Source organism: Harmonia axyridis, chromosome 5, assembly GCF_914767665.1.
Source record: "Harmonia axyridis chromosome 5, icHarAxyr1.1, whole genome shotgun sequence".
In the NCBI taxonomy this organism is placed as follows: Eukaryota; Metazoa; Arthropoda; class Insecta; order Coleoptera; family Coccinellidae; genus Harmonia; species Harmonia axyridis.
In genome coordinates, this window is record NC_059505.1 from 26,532,529 (window position 1) to 26,550,153 (window position 17,625).

The window sequence follows — 17,625 nt, forward strand, 5'->3', positions numbered from 1 at the left end:
GAAAAATTTAGGTAGGGTAACATGTTATTGATCAACACTATAATTTCGGTTTTTCAAGGTTTTCTGCACTTTTAAATTTTAAAAAATTTACGCAGGTATACGTTTATTATACATACTTTAGATGCTTTTCAGCACGACCTATTATGTCTATTGTTTTCCGTATAATAAAACCTCAATGAGTATTCAATTAGGATCCATTGAAATCGTTCTCAAAATTTTTTTCTTTGGTGAATCTCTTTAAAATTTTTATATTTTACGGTTTGTATGGAGTAAAATACAAAAATTGTATTTGTCTTACGTGTATCTTATGTTTTCGTCAGTAATTTTATAAAAAATAAAATTTTTACAAAAATCTTACTAAACCTTATAATGATAATAATAATGATACTAAGGTTCTGTCTTCTTATTTAATGAATAGACAATGAGTTATGAAGGCTGAAAATCTAGATCTGAATTGAAGCAAGGGTGCAATTGGTGGATGAATGAAAATAGTGCTCAAAAGCTCCTGACTTCACTTCAATGCTCTCTTCCTATTTTTCGAATTTTCATTGAATTTGAATTCTTCTTTGAAATCTGATGACGCTATCAGCACAAAAAAATTTTAATATGCATGCCAAAATTTCAAATAGATCGGATATATTGTCAGTGAAATATTTTTTTTTTCGATATTCTGTCGAATTTTTCTATTTAATTTAATTAAACAATATCTGCATGATTCAATAGTAAATTCTAACATCAGTACCTACTCTTTTTGCAATATTGAAGAATTTATACTTATGAAGAAATCATCAAGTTTCTAATTTGTTCTCGAACATATGAACCAACATCTTCATACGCTTTGTGAATAAGTTTTCTGAGGTAACGGAGACCATCCTACCTGAACAAGAATAGGTGAAAATGTGTAGGAGCGTATAAAATTGAACCATGGACGCTTTTAAGTAACTGTTTTTATAAGCCTTGTATTCATCAAGTCCAGAAAATTGTTCTTTTTGAAGTAAAATAGTAATCGGAATTTAGCAGTTCCTAGAACAATAAGCACAAGAATGTTATGGAGAAATCTAAAAGGAATCGCATCATAGAAGGATACAATAATTAATTTAACTACTTTTGAAAAAGTTAGATACTATTCGATATTTTTCACTCAAACCAATAAGGAAACAGTGAGAGATATTCAAAGAGTCGTCCTTTAACGGTAATCTGAACTGTCGTTCTTATTCTAGCCAGCCAAATGAATATGGATTAGTAATGGTGATTATATCATAGTTCAATTATCAATGAATTCAACCAACACATTGGAGTTCCGAACCAACTCAACAAATTTCAAATTTTTAGGTTTCGTTAAAAAGTGTTGGGGTTTAAGGCTGGACGGACAGACAGAATTGAATTTGAGAATGGATCCGTCTTCAGTCAGTTAAACTTCATTCCCGGTTCAAAATTTAATTGAAACGAAATAATTTTGTGAACGAGCTCTCAAAAGGTACACAATTGCACCTCTCGTATATTATTGCAATCTACTTCCTGAAAAAAAATTTGGGTCAATTTTGAAACGTTATTGCATTCCTCCATGAATTCATGAAGTCAATCAACAGCTTCTTAATACATAAATATGTCATCTCTAGAAATCGCATTGAAATAACACAGATTATAACAGTAAAATAAATAATTGCATTCATGTTCTCCAAAATCTTAACCAGTTCATCGCCTTCGCACTTGTCCTAAAGAACAAGTCATATTGTTAATTTTCAGCAATGCGAAACACTGGCATATCTCCGGTGCCAATTTGAGATATGATCTAAAAACCCACATAAAAATAATGAATCATTTCTCAAGAACCAGTGGAGCCCACCATAGAGATCAAGTAAGGAAATTGAAGAAAGTAACACTTAATGAAAGCATCCGTAGATTGTCACTTTCGAAGACAGCTCTATCCGTTGAAGCAACATCATTGTATTGGATAAATGCTTCATTGATACGGAAAGAGATTATGTTAATAAATTAGTCTAGTACATATCTTCTGTATTAATAATTCAACAATGATTGTTGGTATTATGAAATGCCTTTTCAAACAGATTAATTTTTGCATCATACCTCTTCTCGTTTGAAGAAAAAAAACAATGCAAATTCTCCTCAATGATGAATTTCGATGTCTCAGAATCAATCTATTAACTTTCACTGAAATTTTCTTGTGTATAAAATTCATCAATAAAGTGATGAATTAAAAATTCAGCTACAAATGCAGGAAGGAATTTCTCAAGTGTGCGTTGTTGACCCTTTGCCATGAAGACGATGTACTTTTTCTGTGCGTATTTATTTAATTCGTAATAAAAATTGGTTGTAGTTTTTTCGATCTCATTTCCATCGCTGCAAAATAGGATTTTATGAAATTATGACAACAGACCCGACCGAATTCAAATTTTTGTGCATATATTCAATATCAATTCAAGGCAAAATATTTTATAAATTGTGAATCAAATTTACCTATAAAAAATTCAAGCAAAACATCGGAACAAAATTAAGAGAGCACTGACGTGAAGTCAAAAGCTTTTGGGCGCTCGTTATTTCATTCGCCAATTGCATCCTTGGAGATCAAGAATCAAGAATCAATAATTGGCGAATGAATGAACGACCGTTCAATAGCTCGTGACAGGTCAATGCCTTCCTCATTTTAATTTCATTATTTCAATTGGGCAAGGTTCAGGAAAATTCCATTTATTAATTTTTTAGAGTTGATAACGGGTATCAACTAATTTTCGAACCAAATTTCGATGGTTATTGTAATTATTTCAATTTTGTCCTTTAGGTTACTACTAATTATTTGTCACTGCATTCAAAAAACACTGAACGGTCAACTTCATTCAAAACATCATTATCTACAGTTATACGCCAACCTTGAGTTAATTCGTAAAATAATGTACAATCTCTAGTTCAATGGAAAATTATGAATTCAATAGTTATTTCCGATATTACACAAGAAGTAAAAACTTACTCAATCACACCTTCACTAATTCCACTTCATTTTTCCTTCCAACGCTGAAATATCATTATTATAATCATTTCCGAATGCTCAATTAACAGAATCATATAAATTAGAGCAGAAGTATCAAAAATTATTTGAGGTAAACCAGTTTTTATCCTTGACTGCCCAAAAGTATTACACAACTGTCATAATTGATTTAAGTGAGTGGATTCAAAAGATAACAACAATTTTTCTATATATATAGAGATTTTGTAGTACACGCTAGTTATAGACGCTTATTGAATACAACAGAAAAATGTTTAAAAAAATCTGCTAATAATGTATATTTACATCACTAATAACTAAATGACGGAAATACAATTTTTTTTACTATGATTAGACCTTCCAAGAAGTTTTGCAATCTGAGAACCCATGTTGCAACGAACATTTCTTTAAGAGTGTATCATTGATGAATGAAAAGTTGAATAAACCCGTAAATAATAGATGAAATTGAACAATATACTTCAATCTGCAATAGCAAATATCGCAACTACCTGAGGTATTACCTGCACGCAAAAAGAATTATGTCGTTTTAAATCACTATCCCTTTTAATGATATGAAAGTATTTTATGATATTATCCCATCTCTGATATATGATACAATACGCACTTTCACCGAATTATTTTTTCAGCCTATGACATCGGTAATTTTTTCCAATGACAGTGAAGTAAAACTAATCAGTTGTATAATTTTTATGAGCTGTATATTTCGAAATACTGATCACCATTAACAATGAAAACCACAATTTTTCGCTCTTCTGATTTACTATTAGTTACTATTTAATTATAGCAAGCAATTTCTGCAATATTATGAAATTGCAATAGTTGTATTTTGTCATTCTTATTTTTCAATTCAGTCCCTGAAATCAATTTCTATCTTGCACTGAAATAATATTGAGCATTATGTTTGTGAGAAATAATGGTTATTGAGTCTTCAATAATTTGTAGAGCATAATTGAAGTTGAGATTTCGATTATTATTTGATGTGAGTCCTATGATTACGTTCAAACAAGGATGAATTAGTATTAGCCTATAAACTCGGGTACCTAACTACCTAATTTATATGTATACTCTTAGTAATTTGTTCAAGTCACTTGCCGGCTTAGTGGGAATAGCTTGAAAGACAGATGTAGTTTAAACACATAATTCCTGAAGAGACTGCATTAGACACGAATGAAAAAATTGGGGTCACAAAGAAAATGGTTTTTTCTAGAGAATTAATACTTATCTGAAATTGTGTTCAGAAATACACACTAATAAACACACTTTTACCCTACCAAATTATATCTCTCACCATTTCAGAGGTGTCACATAACTTTTTTTTTAAGAAAAAAAACTGCATATCGATATCTCCTAGATTTTAAAGATATGAACGAAAATTGGAATATTTTTTTCGAACTATCATAACATGCTTGATGCTATTTCAATAAAACCAAAACATTATTGAAGTGCAATTTTTCATAGAATCTTGTTGTTATATCTCAGTTTATCTTGAGTTTATGAGTTCTAATACAAAGTTATTGTTAAATATGGTTTCCATGGCAACTATAGTTGAGCATGAATTTCACACAAGGCCGTAGCTAGGAGGGGTCCCGAAATTTTTTCAGAAATAATGATTCTAATTTCACCTAAAATAATCTCAACTTTTTCTATGTTATTATTATTTTATTTTTATTGATCGCAAACTCCGCAATATTTTTATGGAATTTACCAGACCCCCCCAAATTTTTTTTACTAGATACGGCCTTGATTGCACAGCGTGAATCTTATAGTTAGTTGTAGTTAAGAAAAGTACAAAAGTGTATAATACCATCATTCCAAATTGAGTGAAGTAGATTCATATCAAATTATAGTCGGTCGTCTAGGTGGGGTCGATATCAATTCAAACGACTGGACAATTTTTCATACTCGATTGATGAAGTATTTCAAAGCTAACAGCATTAAGAGGGAACACCACCACGTGGTTGCTCAGTTCAAAATGACATTAGAGATATTTCTTTTTAAAAATTACAGATTTTTATGGAGTTTTCACATAATTTCCTCAAGCTATAATCTACATGGAGAGATCTCGCCTTTCGCCATCAGAATGTGTACCAAAGTTTGACTGATATGCGAAAAACCACGTGGTGGTAATCCCTCTTGACGACAGTGTGACAGAGCTATATTTTTAAATGCCCTGTCGGAGAATTCTTAGAGATTGATGTTAAACCTTTGTATACCAAAGACACCGGAAACAAATTTCCAATGGAACTCGTCATTCTGATATTTTAACTCGAAAACTATTGAGGAACTGATTATTTAACCATAACTATAAGATTTCATGGAAAATATTACTTCTCTGATGTGCTTGAAGCTGCTGCATCCTTTTTCTCTAATATAATTTCAAACTTTTATTCATTGGAGTAATTCCTCCTCAAATTCCAATACCTAAATAAGGTTGGATGAATAACTAATCATTCAACTCGAAACAATTTTCCAACAATATTTCAGTCATTCACCAGAACTTCTTGAATTGCCCCTCCAACAAGTATTGCCAACCCATTGAAGAAATACTAATATAAGAAACATAATGTTATTTTAATCACATCGGAACAGATTTGTCAATCTGACGTTTCCATGCACAAAAGGATGGTTTTGAAGGTCAGACACACAGCCATATATGTTCGCAATGATGAAGTAATTACCTTCGTTAAACCAGATTGAGGGCTTCAGGTGTCATTTGTGTTGTGTCACAGAATAACATAACAAATTCAGAAAGCGTTGTTGAAATGAAGAATACTCAACGTGTTCTTCATTGAAGAGTAGGTAATGAGGGAACTATTATCTAGTAATAAATGGTGCGAATGCAGTCAAAGGAGCGCCTAAAATTTCCCTGAATAGATCGTTTTATCATTTCGTAAATTCGTGAGCCTAGAGTGGTCTCAAACGATAAAGTTGGTCACACCGATAACTACCTAATTCGTGGTCAATTTCAATACGTTTGGACACCGCGGTTGATAATAATAATAAAAATTTATTTCTCTAATTCTGTGGTCATTCCGTTCATTCTTCCACATCTTGTAGAACAAAATCGTGCGAGAATATATCAGAAACGCACAGTTTTCATGTTTATATTTTATTATTCTATGTTGGTACTCCGAACTTTCCGCCACGGCTTTATCTGTCAATTCATCAATTTGCCTTAAAAAAATCAGTTCTGCCAACCAACATTTTTCAATGCAAAAATCACTAAAATATATTTATGGAAATATTTCATTAATTTCAATGAAAATGCAATGAATTAGAGAAAATAATGTATAATACTCGTACAGAAGGCTCATTCTACCACTCGTTCATTCCAAAACTCGCCACTTCGTGGCTCGTTTTTGAATTTTGAACTCGTGGAAGAATATCAATGCCTTCTGCACTTGTATTATAAATAACTATTAACAATGCAATATTAGAAAGTCAATGAACCCTACAAAACAAACTGTGACTTACTCAACTGTGCACAACGGATAATTTGATATAAATAAAATATAAGAGCGTAGCAATCTAATCACTAATTCAACTTCATATTCCAATAATATATCAGCATAGATAAAAATTAAAGTGTTGAATCTTGTTGGATTGTCTTGTTCGGTAGTTTCTGTCTTTAAAGGTGGTTTTATTTCTTGATTGCTGGTTTCTTTCTTGATTGGTATTTTTGTGTTGATTAGAAGAGTTTCACGTTTTTTTCTCTTTCAGTTTAGTAATTTGATTCGATAGGTCGTTTCTCTCTTGATTGGTAGATTTTCATATCTGTATTATTTATTGAATCAAATAAAATTTATTTTCAAAGTTACATATTCATCTAAAATTAATGATCACACCTTGCTTAATTTTCGAACCAAATAGCCTAAGATTAATTGAATCTACTGTGCTACCTATATTAGTCACTCAGAGTCAGCACGTATGATAAAAGTAACTAAATGAAATAATATAAATGGAACAAATCATGAGTGATATATTAGAAATGAGTGAGACATCTGACCCAACTAAAATATATCTTCAAAATAATTCTGATTAATAAATAAAAATTTTGTGTGGCTTGAATAATTTCGAAGCAAACAACATCTATTGGATGTATATAATTCTTTATTTACACGCTTGGGCATAATTTTAATGAGGTTTTCGACTCTTTCCTTAGGAGTAGATAGTATCCGATGATAGGGTAAAACATGAGGTGTCATACACTTCCTGTATGTAACGCTGGGTGGTCATATTGCCGCACAATACGGTATGCACACCTTTTCTCTAAAAATTGGGAATCACGTCACAATGTCTTCTCAACCTTATCTTATTAACATTCAAAACCCCAAATATCAGCTGGTTTATTAACTCCTAGTATCATTGTAGTTGTTCCCTGCATGGTATTCAGGTGTAATGTATAATTCAAATGAAGAACGGTATGACCAAATATTTACTTTAATGGAATCTTGCCAATACTGTCAATATTAATAAATTGTTATTTTTTTTCAGATGGGTGGCTTAAGATGTGTAGACGATCTACTCAACCGAGCCTTCTACAAACTAGGATCATTCGTAGGAAGACATCCAGGATATTTTATAATTGTGCCAGTTCTTCTCACACTCCTTGGAATAACAGGAGTGCAACAGATGCGAAACAATATAGATCCTGAATATCTGTTCAGTCCCATAAATGGTCCAGGAAAATACGAAAGAGCTGTGGCTGAAGAGTTCTTTAAAGTTAACTATACCAGCCGATTCAATGTTGCAAGGATTACGAGAGCAGGTAGGTTCAAATGTGGAGTTTTTAAAGATACTAGTGATTTTAATACTGTTCCCAGTACGGACGTAATATTTATCAATCTATCAATATCATTAAGAGAGAACACAACCATGTGGTTGTTCAGTACGAAACGAAATTAGAGATATTTATTTTTAAAAATCACCGATTTTTATGGGGTTTTCACATGATTCCCTCAAACAATAATTTATATGGAAGAAAGTTAATATTTTTAATTTGCGAATAAAAAAGTATCTTTCTTGGTTACTTTTCGTATTTCGCAAAAAAATTGATGATAGGATCGGATCTCCCAAATGCGTTGTCTAGTGAGGGAATCTCGGAATTTCTTTGAGCTGGAAAAAAATGAATGTCACATTTTCGGGTTCAATTTTTGATAGAATTAATTTGGTGAAAACAGCAACCTCATAAATTCAACTGCTTTCAAGCTATAAGAGGAAATTGGAAAATAGCGTGAAATGAAGAGTTCTCATAACTTCTTTATTACTGGTTCTATCAACATGGAACAAACACGTTCTACAGACACTTTTAGTATAATCTATTGATGTAATCATTTGTTTTTCATTGGAATTAGTTTTGAAGTTATAATACAAACTTGTGTTTTTCAAATGTAAACCGTATGAATTTCTATAACAAATGAAATTGCTCAATTCTTCCCTTCTCAAAAATAAAAGTAAAACACTTTATTTCTGCTTATATTTGAGTTGTATGTATATAGTTAGGGATGACTTCAAGTTAATTGCAACAAATTTAATTTCATCATAGTGGAGGTATATTAATTTTCTAGCACTGTCATGGCTAGGAAAATTGTCAAAATTTAGATGTAAATATTGACGAAAATAGTAAAATTTCCCAAAAAAGCATAAAAGGCAATAAAAAACTTATGGCCAAAGAGATCACGAAACTCATGTGATGAAGAGTACCAATATTTTGTAAAGTGAATGAGAGAAAACTGTGTAATATGTAGGTATCAATAAAACTCGAACTCTCTGAAACATTTTCTCCGAGTTCTTTATGATCCAAATATTCAAGGATACAGAAGGCTTTGAAGGTAAATAAGAATATTAACATCGGTAATTACCATAAGTTGGTAGAATATTCAAAGCAAGGATGGAAAAGATATTAACCAAAAATGTTCAAAGTTCTGGCTAGAGATGTCGTTTTGAAATTTATTTATGAGGCACCGAATGAGATGTTTTCAATGTAGAAAGTTACATTAATATTCGATGTATCTAGTGGATGCCGACGGCAAAAACTTGTGAATATGCTATTTACTCATTTAGAAGATAAAAAGTCTATTTTTTGGTTAATGTATCAGAGACAGAAAACGATAAAGAGCGTGTTTCCATAATTATTAAAGAAGACGAAAATGAATAGCTTGAAGCTGATAAGAGAATACATGTTCTTACGCGGACGGGATTGTCTAGATAAAAGAATTTCTTAGCAATTGACGAGGACGTTCTACAATTCAACCAGTTGTAAAAAACACATTTGGCAAAATTCCGTGTATCATTGCCAAATATCTAGGTTTGTGCGATCCTGAATAATATACAGATAACTTAAACGCAAAAAATTTAGATAATTCATCGAAATTGATTTATTTATTCATTTCCTTCATTTGACAATTACAAACATGATTTTTTTTCAACAATATGGAATACACCATAAACTCAATATGAAATATTCTATAAACAATTGGGAATACGATGTTAGAAGTGAGACTAATATCTGAAATTTATTGAAAGGATATTTATTCTGAGATGATCTTGTTGCTTGTGCATTCAACGAACATCTGCTAATCAATATTTCTAGACATCAAAATTTTATCGAATTAAATTTTTCATTCATAATTTATCATCATCTTCTTAATATACTTCGAATGGCATTGATAGTGTTGTTCTGATTTTATTTGGAGATTAGGTTGATCAATTCGTTGCTGCAGTCACAGTTTCAAGTCATTAAGATAAGTCATTGCATTACTAGCTTCCATACTTGAATAATTCTTTATCACTGAATTGAGTTCATTTCATTTTTACACGTAGTTCTTGATTATATTTCAATTTTAGTCACAATATTCGGTAACCTATAAATATTCAGAAGATATTTGTCAATTACTAAAGGACAATTGGAGATATTCTAAAATGAAAATAACCGAATGGATAAACCGTCCTCAATAAGACTTATTCAAGATATCTAAAAATTTTCAAATTTCCATGGAAACTACAGTGGAATTTTATGTGAACGTCAAAAAAATATGCAAGAATCCAGTTAAGTATCTTTGCAAGTTAAAATGTATTGTCAAAGGATGAAAATTCGGTTTTTATAAATATATATTCTTTTGAGATGGAGCTATACAAAAATTATCAACTTCAAACAACAAAGCATGTGTAGATGTAGAAATGTGGAACGCTTCACGATTTTGCGTGTCATCCTTGTTTTTATAAATTTAAAATAAAGATTTAAAAACGAATTTGAACACCACTTTTAGGATGAGTGAAGGATTGAAATATGCTTCACTCATCCTAAAAAGTGGTGGGATCCCAGAGAAGCTGAGAATGTCACGTGCTATAAACACTATTAACCTCCCTAACTTTTTGAGCGTTTATTTCATTATGTTGCAATATCTGTATTTTTCGAATCTTTTGTCGGCGATAGCCTCAAAAATGAGACTTGCTCATTCTATCAGAGAAATCCGTGCAAAATATCATAAGCTCACGATTCCATCCAAATTTTGTGACCATCAGACGAATACGCGAAATATGGCAATCCCGGGAATTTCACTTTTCCGCATGGTCAACGTGCATCCTATATATTTAGAACTTCGTATTTAAATACGTATTGGTAGATTCGGAAGCAAAATGCCGTCCAAAACTTTTCTCGGAAACTCTCGACTTATTTATCTGGTACTTTGTTAACATAGTAGCAGACATTTCAAAACGTGAAGTATTCCTAGGCTTGAACGATAATGAATTTTAATGTAATTTTTTCATAGTTCTAATGATCTGCGCAATCGAAGCATAATAAACTTTATTAAAAAACACGACAATAAAGGTTTATTATTGATTGTAATGAACCAATAATTACGGTCAAATATGTTAAAAGATGCAGATGGTTACTGCAACTGACGTCCCAGTAACCCACAAGCTTCTTCAATATTTTTTCAATTCGCCAAACTGCTGACTTGATATTGATCCAGTTTCTTACACAAATTCCACAATTTATCCAACAGATGTTAAATATGAGGATTATTCTACTTATCGATTGAATTACTTATTTATCCATTCAGCAAGAAAAATTCTTTATGGATTATGGAACAAGTTGTGAGTACATGGTGGTTTGAATTTGATTTCTAATTATGAGATCTCCGGAACTAAGAAGTAAGAGAAATTCTTTTTCGAGAAACTAAAGTAAATAAAAACTGAATTTCGATAATATTCCCTTTTATTTCGAGATATATTCCATGAAATCTTATGATTATGCTGTAAACATCAGTTTCTCACAGATTTTAATAATAAGAAGATAATAAGAAGTCGAAATAATGGGTTACATTAGAAAAAGTATAAATCATAATTTAAAAACTGATTTTTTTTTGAGCATCACAAGATTTTATGCGAATTTAACTGCAATAACGTTTTTGTTGCACAGTGATAGCATCAAGAATTTGGAAAATATGATAGTTTGATAAAATTTCATTTAAATGTATGTATTTAATTGACTCGGTCATTTTGGTGGAAATCCCTTTAATTTATAATATCTAGGTATTAGATATAAGTAATTCTTATTGAAAGAAATCTGAAGAAGCTACCGTGTAATGAAACAATTGTTATGGTGGAAATGAGAATAAGTCGTTATTAATATAATTCCAATTTTCGTTCATATTTCGAAAAGGAGAGGAAGCATCGACATGCCATTCTCAGTTTCTTCAGTATATTGAGAAAATAACTAAAAAATATGCCATCAATTTTTCTCTGACTGCTTTTGTTCCGGATATGACTTCATTAGATATCGAATTTGTACCCACCCTGTAGTTGTTGTTATTACAATTCATGCTGATTGCTGAAGCCGCTATATTGATGAGGATCTCGTGAAGGTAGGTTCAGCAGGAAATTCAACGTTGAAACGGTGATTCCATAGAGAATTCCGTAAATTTATGGAGATATTTCGATACGGTGAATAGAAAGGGATCGATAATATCTTGTAGAAATTAGTTATTTAATGCTGTTAGACGTTCTTTCAATATATTTTAAGGGGTTTGAAAGTTTTGGACGCCGGAAATTCACTTCAACGACTCATTCGAAGTAAGTAGAAGAAATCGATGAGTTTTAATGTTTCCACTGTGTAAAGGTTGGCTAAAAATCATAGTAGTAAAAATAATTGGTATATTTGTAAAAAATAACAATTTTCTACCCTTTCTAATGGGCTTCTCTTTCAGTATCAACTAAATTACAGTTCTCACTTGAATATCATGGTTGTACCAGCTCAAAAAATGGCAATTCTCAACTCGATAGCAACTGATACCAAAGTAGCTTCTGACAGTTCTACAACGAATCGATTTAAAATGATGATATTCAAAAAAATTCAATAAGATATAAAGTATGTAATATTTTTGTCAAGATTCTCCTTTGAATTTCTTTCTTCTTCCAAAGTTATGCACTTGGATTATTAAGAGCTAGCTGCCTTCTGGGATTTCAAAGACCTTCTCTGGGATCCCACCACTTTTCAGTCTGTATGTCTTCATTTTAAATTTATAAAAACCGAATTTTCATCCTTTGACAATACCTTTAAATATTATTTTCATGTGGAAATGCACAAGAAAAGAACTATTTGTTCGAAAAGTTATTTCAGGCATTTTCTCATTGTTCAATGAAAGTCATCTAAATTTTTTTCCGTTTCAAGAAATTAAAAAATAAGGACTTGACGAACTCTTTTAAAATGAATAATAGTGTAAACCTCATGTAAGTCGATGGTATCTAGCGTAAACATTTTTCTTAAAATTACTGACTGCTGAACGGTTTAGACATATCGATTGTATGATTGTTTACTTCTTTAAAGAATATTATTTTCTGGAGTCAGGGCACTATATGATGAAATTCAGAATATTGCAAAAATAATATTTCTTTCTTTTTAATTCTTAATTTGATTTAATTGAATAATGAAAAATTTAATTGAATAATTTCTTTGTAATTGTTACTATCTACCTTATTTTTTCAATAATTATCGTTATCTCTAATTTTTACTTTACAATAATGATATATTTTGTTCAATTTCATTTCCAATTTCACCATCACAAATCATGGAGAATTTATGTCTTATTGAACAAGTAATAAGCCAAACAATAATCCTAATGTCTTCATCTTTAAGATGCTCAAAACCGGAAGTCAATGTGAGAAATTCACAGTGATCATTTTGATCAATACCTCAGGCGTGCCACTTAATTCAGAGAAAAAGACAACAATTCATCAGATTCACTCAACAACATACTCCACTTACCTACTATGAAAATATGAAAACAAACTTTCTACAATTAATTATGTGTTTGCTTGTAATCCGAAGAACTTTATATAACAATAAGATTTTTCTGCTTGATTTGAGCTTCCTCATTGCTCTGCCGACAGATAGGCGTTCTGTTTGGATGAATACCATATCGATGATATTCTTTTCTTTCTTGGGAAACTCCTCGTTCTTGCATATCTCGATTGTGTGTTATGTATAGTGGTCACGTTCACTTTTCTATGAGCGATGCCGCTATTTTATATGAATAGATGAGTAGTAGATAAGGAACGCCCACCCATTTCATCAAGAAAAAATCATTTTGAACACTGGTTTCCCTAATAGATGGCTTTATTTTTCGAATCTTGAGCCGAGAATTGGCCCAAAATGATTAAGTTCGACACTAATGACGATTCCGTGATCACTGCACTCTCGAACGGAAAACCCTAGAGATTTTCATGGTAGGTTCGGATCAAGAATGACGCGGTTGAGTTCATAAATGAGCAAAATACGATAAGATATTTCGTGAATGTAACCTCTCGAAATTTTGTTTTCTTGGTAATTTCGAAACTACGTAGTCGATCGAGATCAAATAAGATTTTCATGCAGAATTTCATGTTGATCCCGTCATCAGAATCAGAGAAAATGAAAGAATAATATGGGAAAAATAATACCAAATATTTTCCGTGACGACAGATTCGAACAGGTGAAGATTTTGCAATATGGATTTCACTTCCTTGAATGAAAATGATGAAGTTAAGATCATTTAAATCGGGCAACCAATTTTTACTTCGTTTCGTCTAAATATTTAGATTTCATTATGGCTAGAGAGAAAACAAAATAATATGTATAAGTTGAAGTAATGAATATGAATAGATAACAAAGTCATAAAATATATATTTTTTAACAAGATCATTCAGTCGAATAAAGATGATTTGTTTGGGTACAGAGGAAATCGAAAGTCAACAGTAACACTTTGTTGAATAAATAAAAAAGAACGAAATACACATAAAAAGTCCATCATAAAATTTCAATTACCATCAGAATAAACTGTTGAATGAGTGATATTTTGATTTTCATGCAGATATCATGTGTTAACATATTTATGGGATGTTGAATCTTTTAATTTAGAAAATAGGCCGCATGTGGTTTTTAGGTCTTTAATGTTATGTTTATGTTATGGATTTCACTGCTAGAGAATTTCCAATATTCTCTGTACCCAAACAAAACATCTTTATTAGGCTAAATGAACTTCGAAAGCAAATATTTTAAACTTTGACTTGGTTAGCTTTTATTTAAACATATTTATCACTTCAACTTATACCTATTTCGTTTTTGTTTCTCTGTAGCCTTGATACAATTCTAAATATATAGATGAAACGTTGGAATAGTCCAAATTGATCGCCTTCTTCCAATGGTCCTTACATAGCATAACAGTTCCAAGCTTTGTGCAAAATTTTGTGTTGATAGCATCATTACAATAATAGAAAATTCAAGCGAGATATAAAAGAAAACAATATACATGTAACAACAAATGCAAATAAATGAAATTGAAATTCAGTTTGTATATGTACAGGAATAACTGGAACGGTTATGCCAATTTATTATAATCCCTCATCTAGATGAACTAACCAATAATAATGAGTTCATACTTTAATCTCTGATGGTGCATTAGGTGCATGAATAAATAAGCTTTCAAGAGCACCTGATGCTAATTGAGCGCTTTTTGCAAACAGTTAATTTCTCAAAGATTAAAATTGATAATATACAGAACATTGTCAAGATTTTTCTGAATGAATCATTCAAAAGATTTTTTAGAATTATTGAAAATAAAACGTGTTCCTCTGACGTTGTCAAACGCCTCGAAGTATGCCGGATATATTACATAAGTCACAAGTAGGCTCAAAATTAAACATAGTCATTAACCATTCAATTCTATATAAATTGCCATCAAATAAGTCTGACGATGAAAATCTTGTTTCAGGACGTTTTGGAAGAGTCATCGTCACTTCGAAGGATGGAATTAGGAACATGTTGAGAGCAGAAATTTGGAAGGAACTCCGGCTCCTGGATGAACTCATCCAAAACATGACTATTTCCTACAACGATGACTACTTCACTTACAAGGACATATGTGCTAGATGGCAGACAGAATGTTTCCAAAATGACATTTTGAATCTGGATTACATTATAGAAGATGTGAGTAGAACTGATTGGCATTATTTGGTATGATTTCTAAGAAACCTTGAAGATCTGCTGAGCTTTAAGACCTTTAATTTTGTGTTTAATTGTGAATATTATTTATCTGCAAAATGGACATATTTATTATACAATAAGTGGGATAATTTTTCATTTTTCCTAGCTATTTTATAGTTATCACCACCAGAATGTATTTGCATTTTCCGTTTGACTGAATATCTAAACTGAATATAATCTTGAATCTCATTCTCAAAATTGGATTTACTTTGTATTTTGGTTACTTCTGAAGAAGAAAAATACTGAATACTTCTCTTATCATATTCTATTGATAAATAATCGTTTAACGTCCTTATATTAACATATTGAATTAATTTCACGGCATTCAGACAATTTTTTTTGTCTATAGAGTTAATTTTACCACCTTGTAGTTAAGATCCAGTACATCGCCTCTTCAGTTTCTCCAAATAGGCGCATAATAAACGGTGAAAAATATTCTCGTCAATGTAATTTTTTTTTCATTAAAACCTAATTAATCGGAAATGACATACAATGACTACATACTCTATAATAATGATCAGTTATTAGAGATTATTTCGCTGTTTTCATCACATTCTGAAGTCTAAACCGGGGAGAAGTTTTATAACATTAATGATTCAACTTTTTCTCGAAAAAGTCAACCGAAATATCCAATTTATTATTTATCTGAAAGGGGTGATCGTTGCAGTTTCTGTTAGCCCTGTCTTTTTCCTTACGATACCGTCTCTTTCTAGGAAATGAAGACGGTTTTAACCCGAAGATCACTTTTGCCAAATTTGTGGTTCCAAAATAAGTCGCATTATTCATCTGATCCTAAAAAGGGTTGACTCACTATGACGAACATGATGTTAAATTCAACTCTGTCCATCCGCCTGGTCTACCGTGGACACGATAATGCTTCAACGGAGAAACCTAAAAACTTTAAAGTATCTATTATCCCTAAAAATGACCGTTCAAAAACTCCGAATTTGATATTTTTGGATTTAGATGTTAAAAAGCAATTAAAAGGTTCAATTCAATTCAAAAACCTCAATATTTCAGTAATAATAGATTCGTCCAAGTTTATATTTTTCGCGTAATTTGAAAATAAGAATTGCAAACTTCGAGTGAAATTTTGTGTTGATCGCATCATCAAAACCATAATAGATTCAAGAAGCATATCAAAAAAATTCCCAATATTTCCATAATAAATCCTATCGGACATCATAATAAACTAAGTCAACAAGAGCATAATAGACGCGTGAAGGAACAAGCTCCGAAATCTCCTGATGCCAAATCAAACCTATTCTCGGTTTTTTTTTTAAGCGAAATACACTTCCTAGTTTCGAAATTCATCCATCCATGTTTCAAAAAAGTTATGACCAGATGTATCAATTCGATATCGACTATGATACAAGATGTAGTATGTAATCAAAGAATATTCATCTCAGTTTCAATCTGGTTCACATATACGTTAATAACATAGGCTTTCATAATAAGGAAGCAATAGCATAATCACTGTTACATAACCTCACAGTAGCTATTGAATCTCTACCATTCATCACTTAAACATGACAAATGAGAATAAAATAAGACACTGATAACGCTCTCAGCATCTTTCTAATATGTATTCTGTCTGAAGCAGGGATTAATATTGACTAAATGCCAAGTTCTCTCTCTATTGAGGTAAAGTCATAAAAATGTATGATTACTGTAACGGTGTTGGCATTGTATAGACATGGAGTAGCTATATTAAATTATAATTGTTATGGAACAGATTGATCTATGTACGTTAGGTTGCCTGATCTAATTGAAATATATTCTTCTTATGTTATCTACTACTGACTCCGGACATGTTCGATTAATTTCAATTAAATAACAAGGAAGAGAAGTTCAGCTCTTTCAGTGACTTGTATTTATTTTTTTTTCGTAAACAATCACAAGAAGTGCTTGACTCTTTCGTCTTGAATGTTGAAAGTCATCGAATTTGACCATCAAGTAACGGATTCATTTCTATGAATAAAAAAAAACCTAGAACTCAGTAAAACTCGAATTTTATGAACAGAATTAAAATAGAATTTTTCCCAGATAACCTTCACTCATTTGCAATATCAAATTC

At 31.3% G+C, this 17,625-nt stretch overlaps 1 protein-coding gene across 4 annotated transcripts in view; it reads left to right on the plus strand.

Annotated features, from left to right (window-relative positions):
* Window positions 1-17,625, plus strand: part of LOC123681075 (patched domain-containing protein 3) — a 63,195-nt gene that overhangs the window by 20,507 nt on the left and 25,063 nt on the right. For all 4 annotated transcript variants that reach the window (XM_045619277.1, XM_045619276.1, XM_045619278.1 and 1 more), the window contains exons 2-3: window positions 7,517-7,790; window positions 15,277-15,491. In XM_045619277.1, the coding sequence (XP_045475233.1) occupies window positions 7,517-7,790; window positions 15,277-15,491 (489 nt within the window). The remainder of the gene's footprint in view (window positions 1-7,516; window positions 7,791-15,276; window positions 15,492-17,625) is intronic.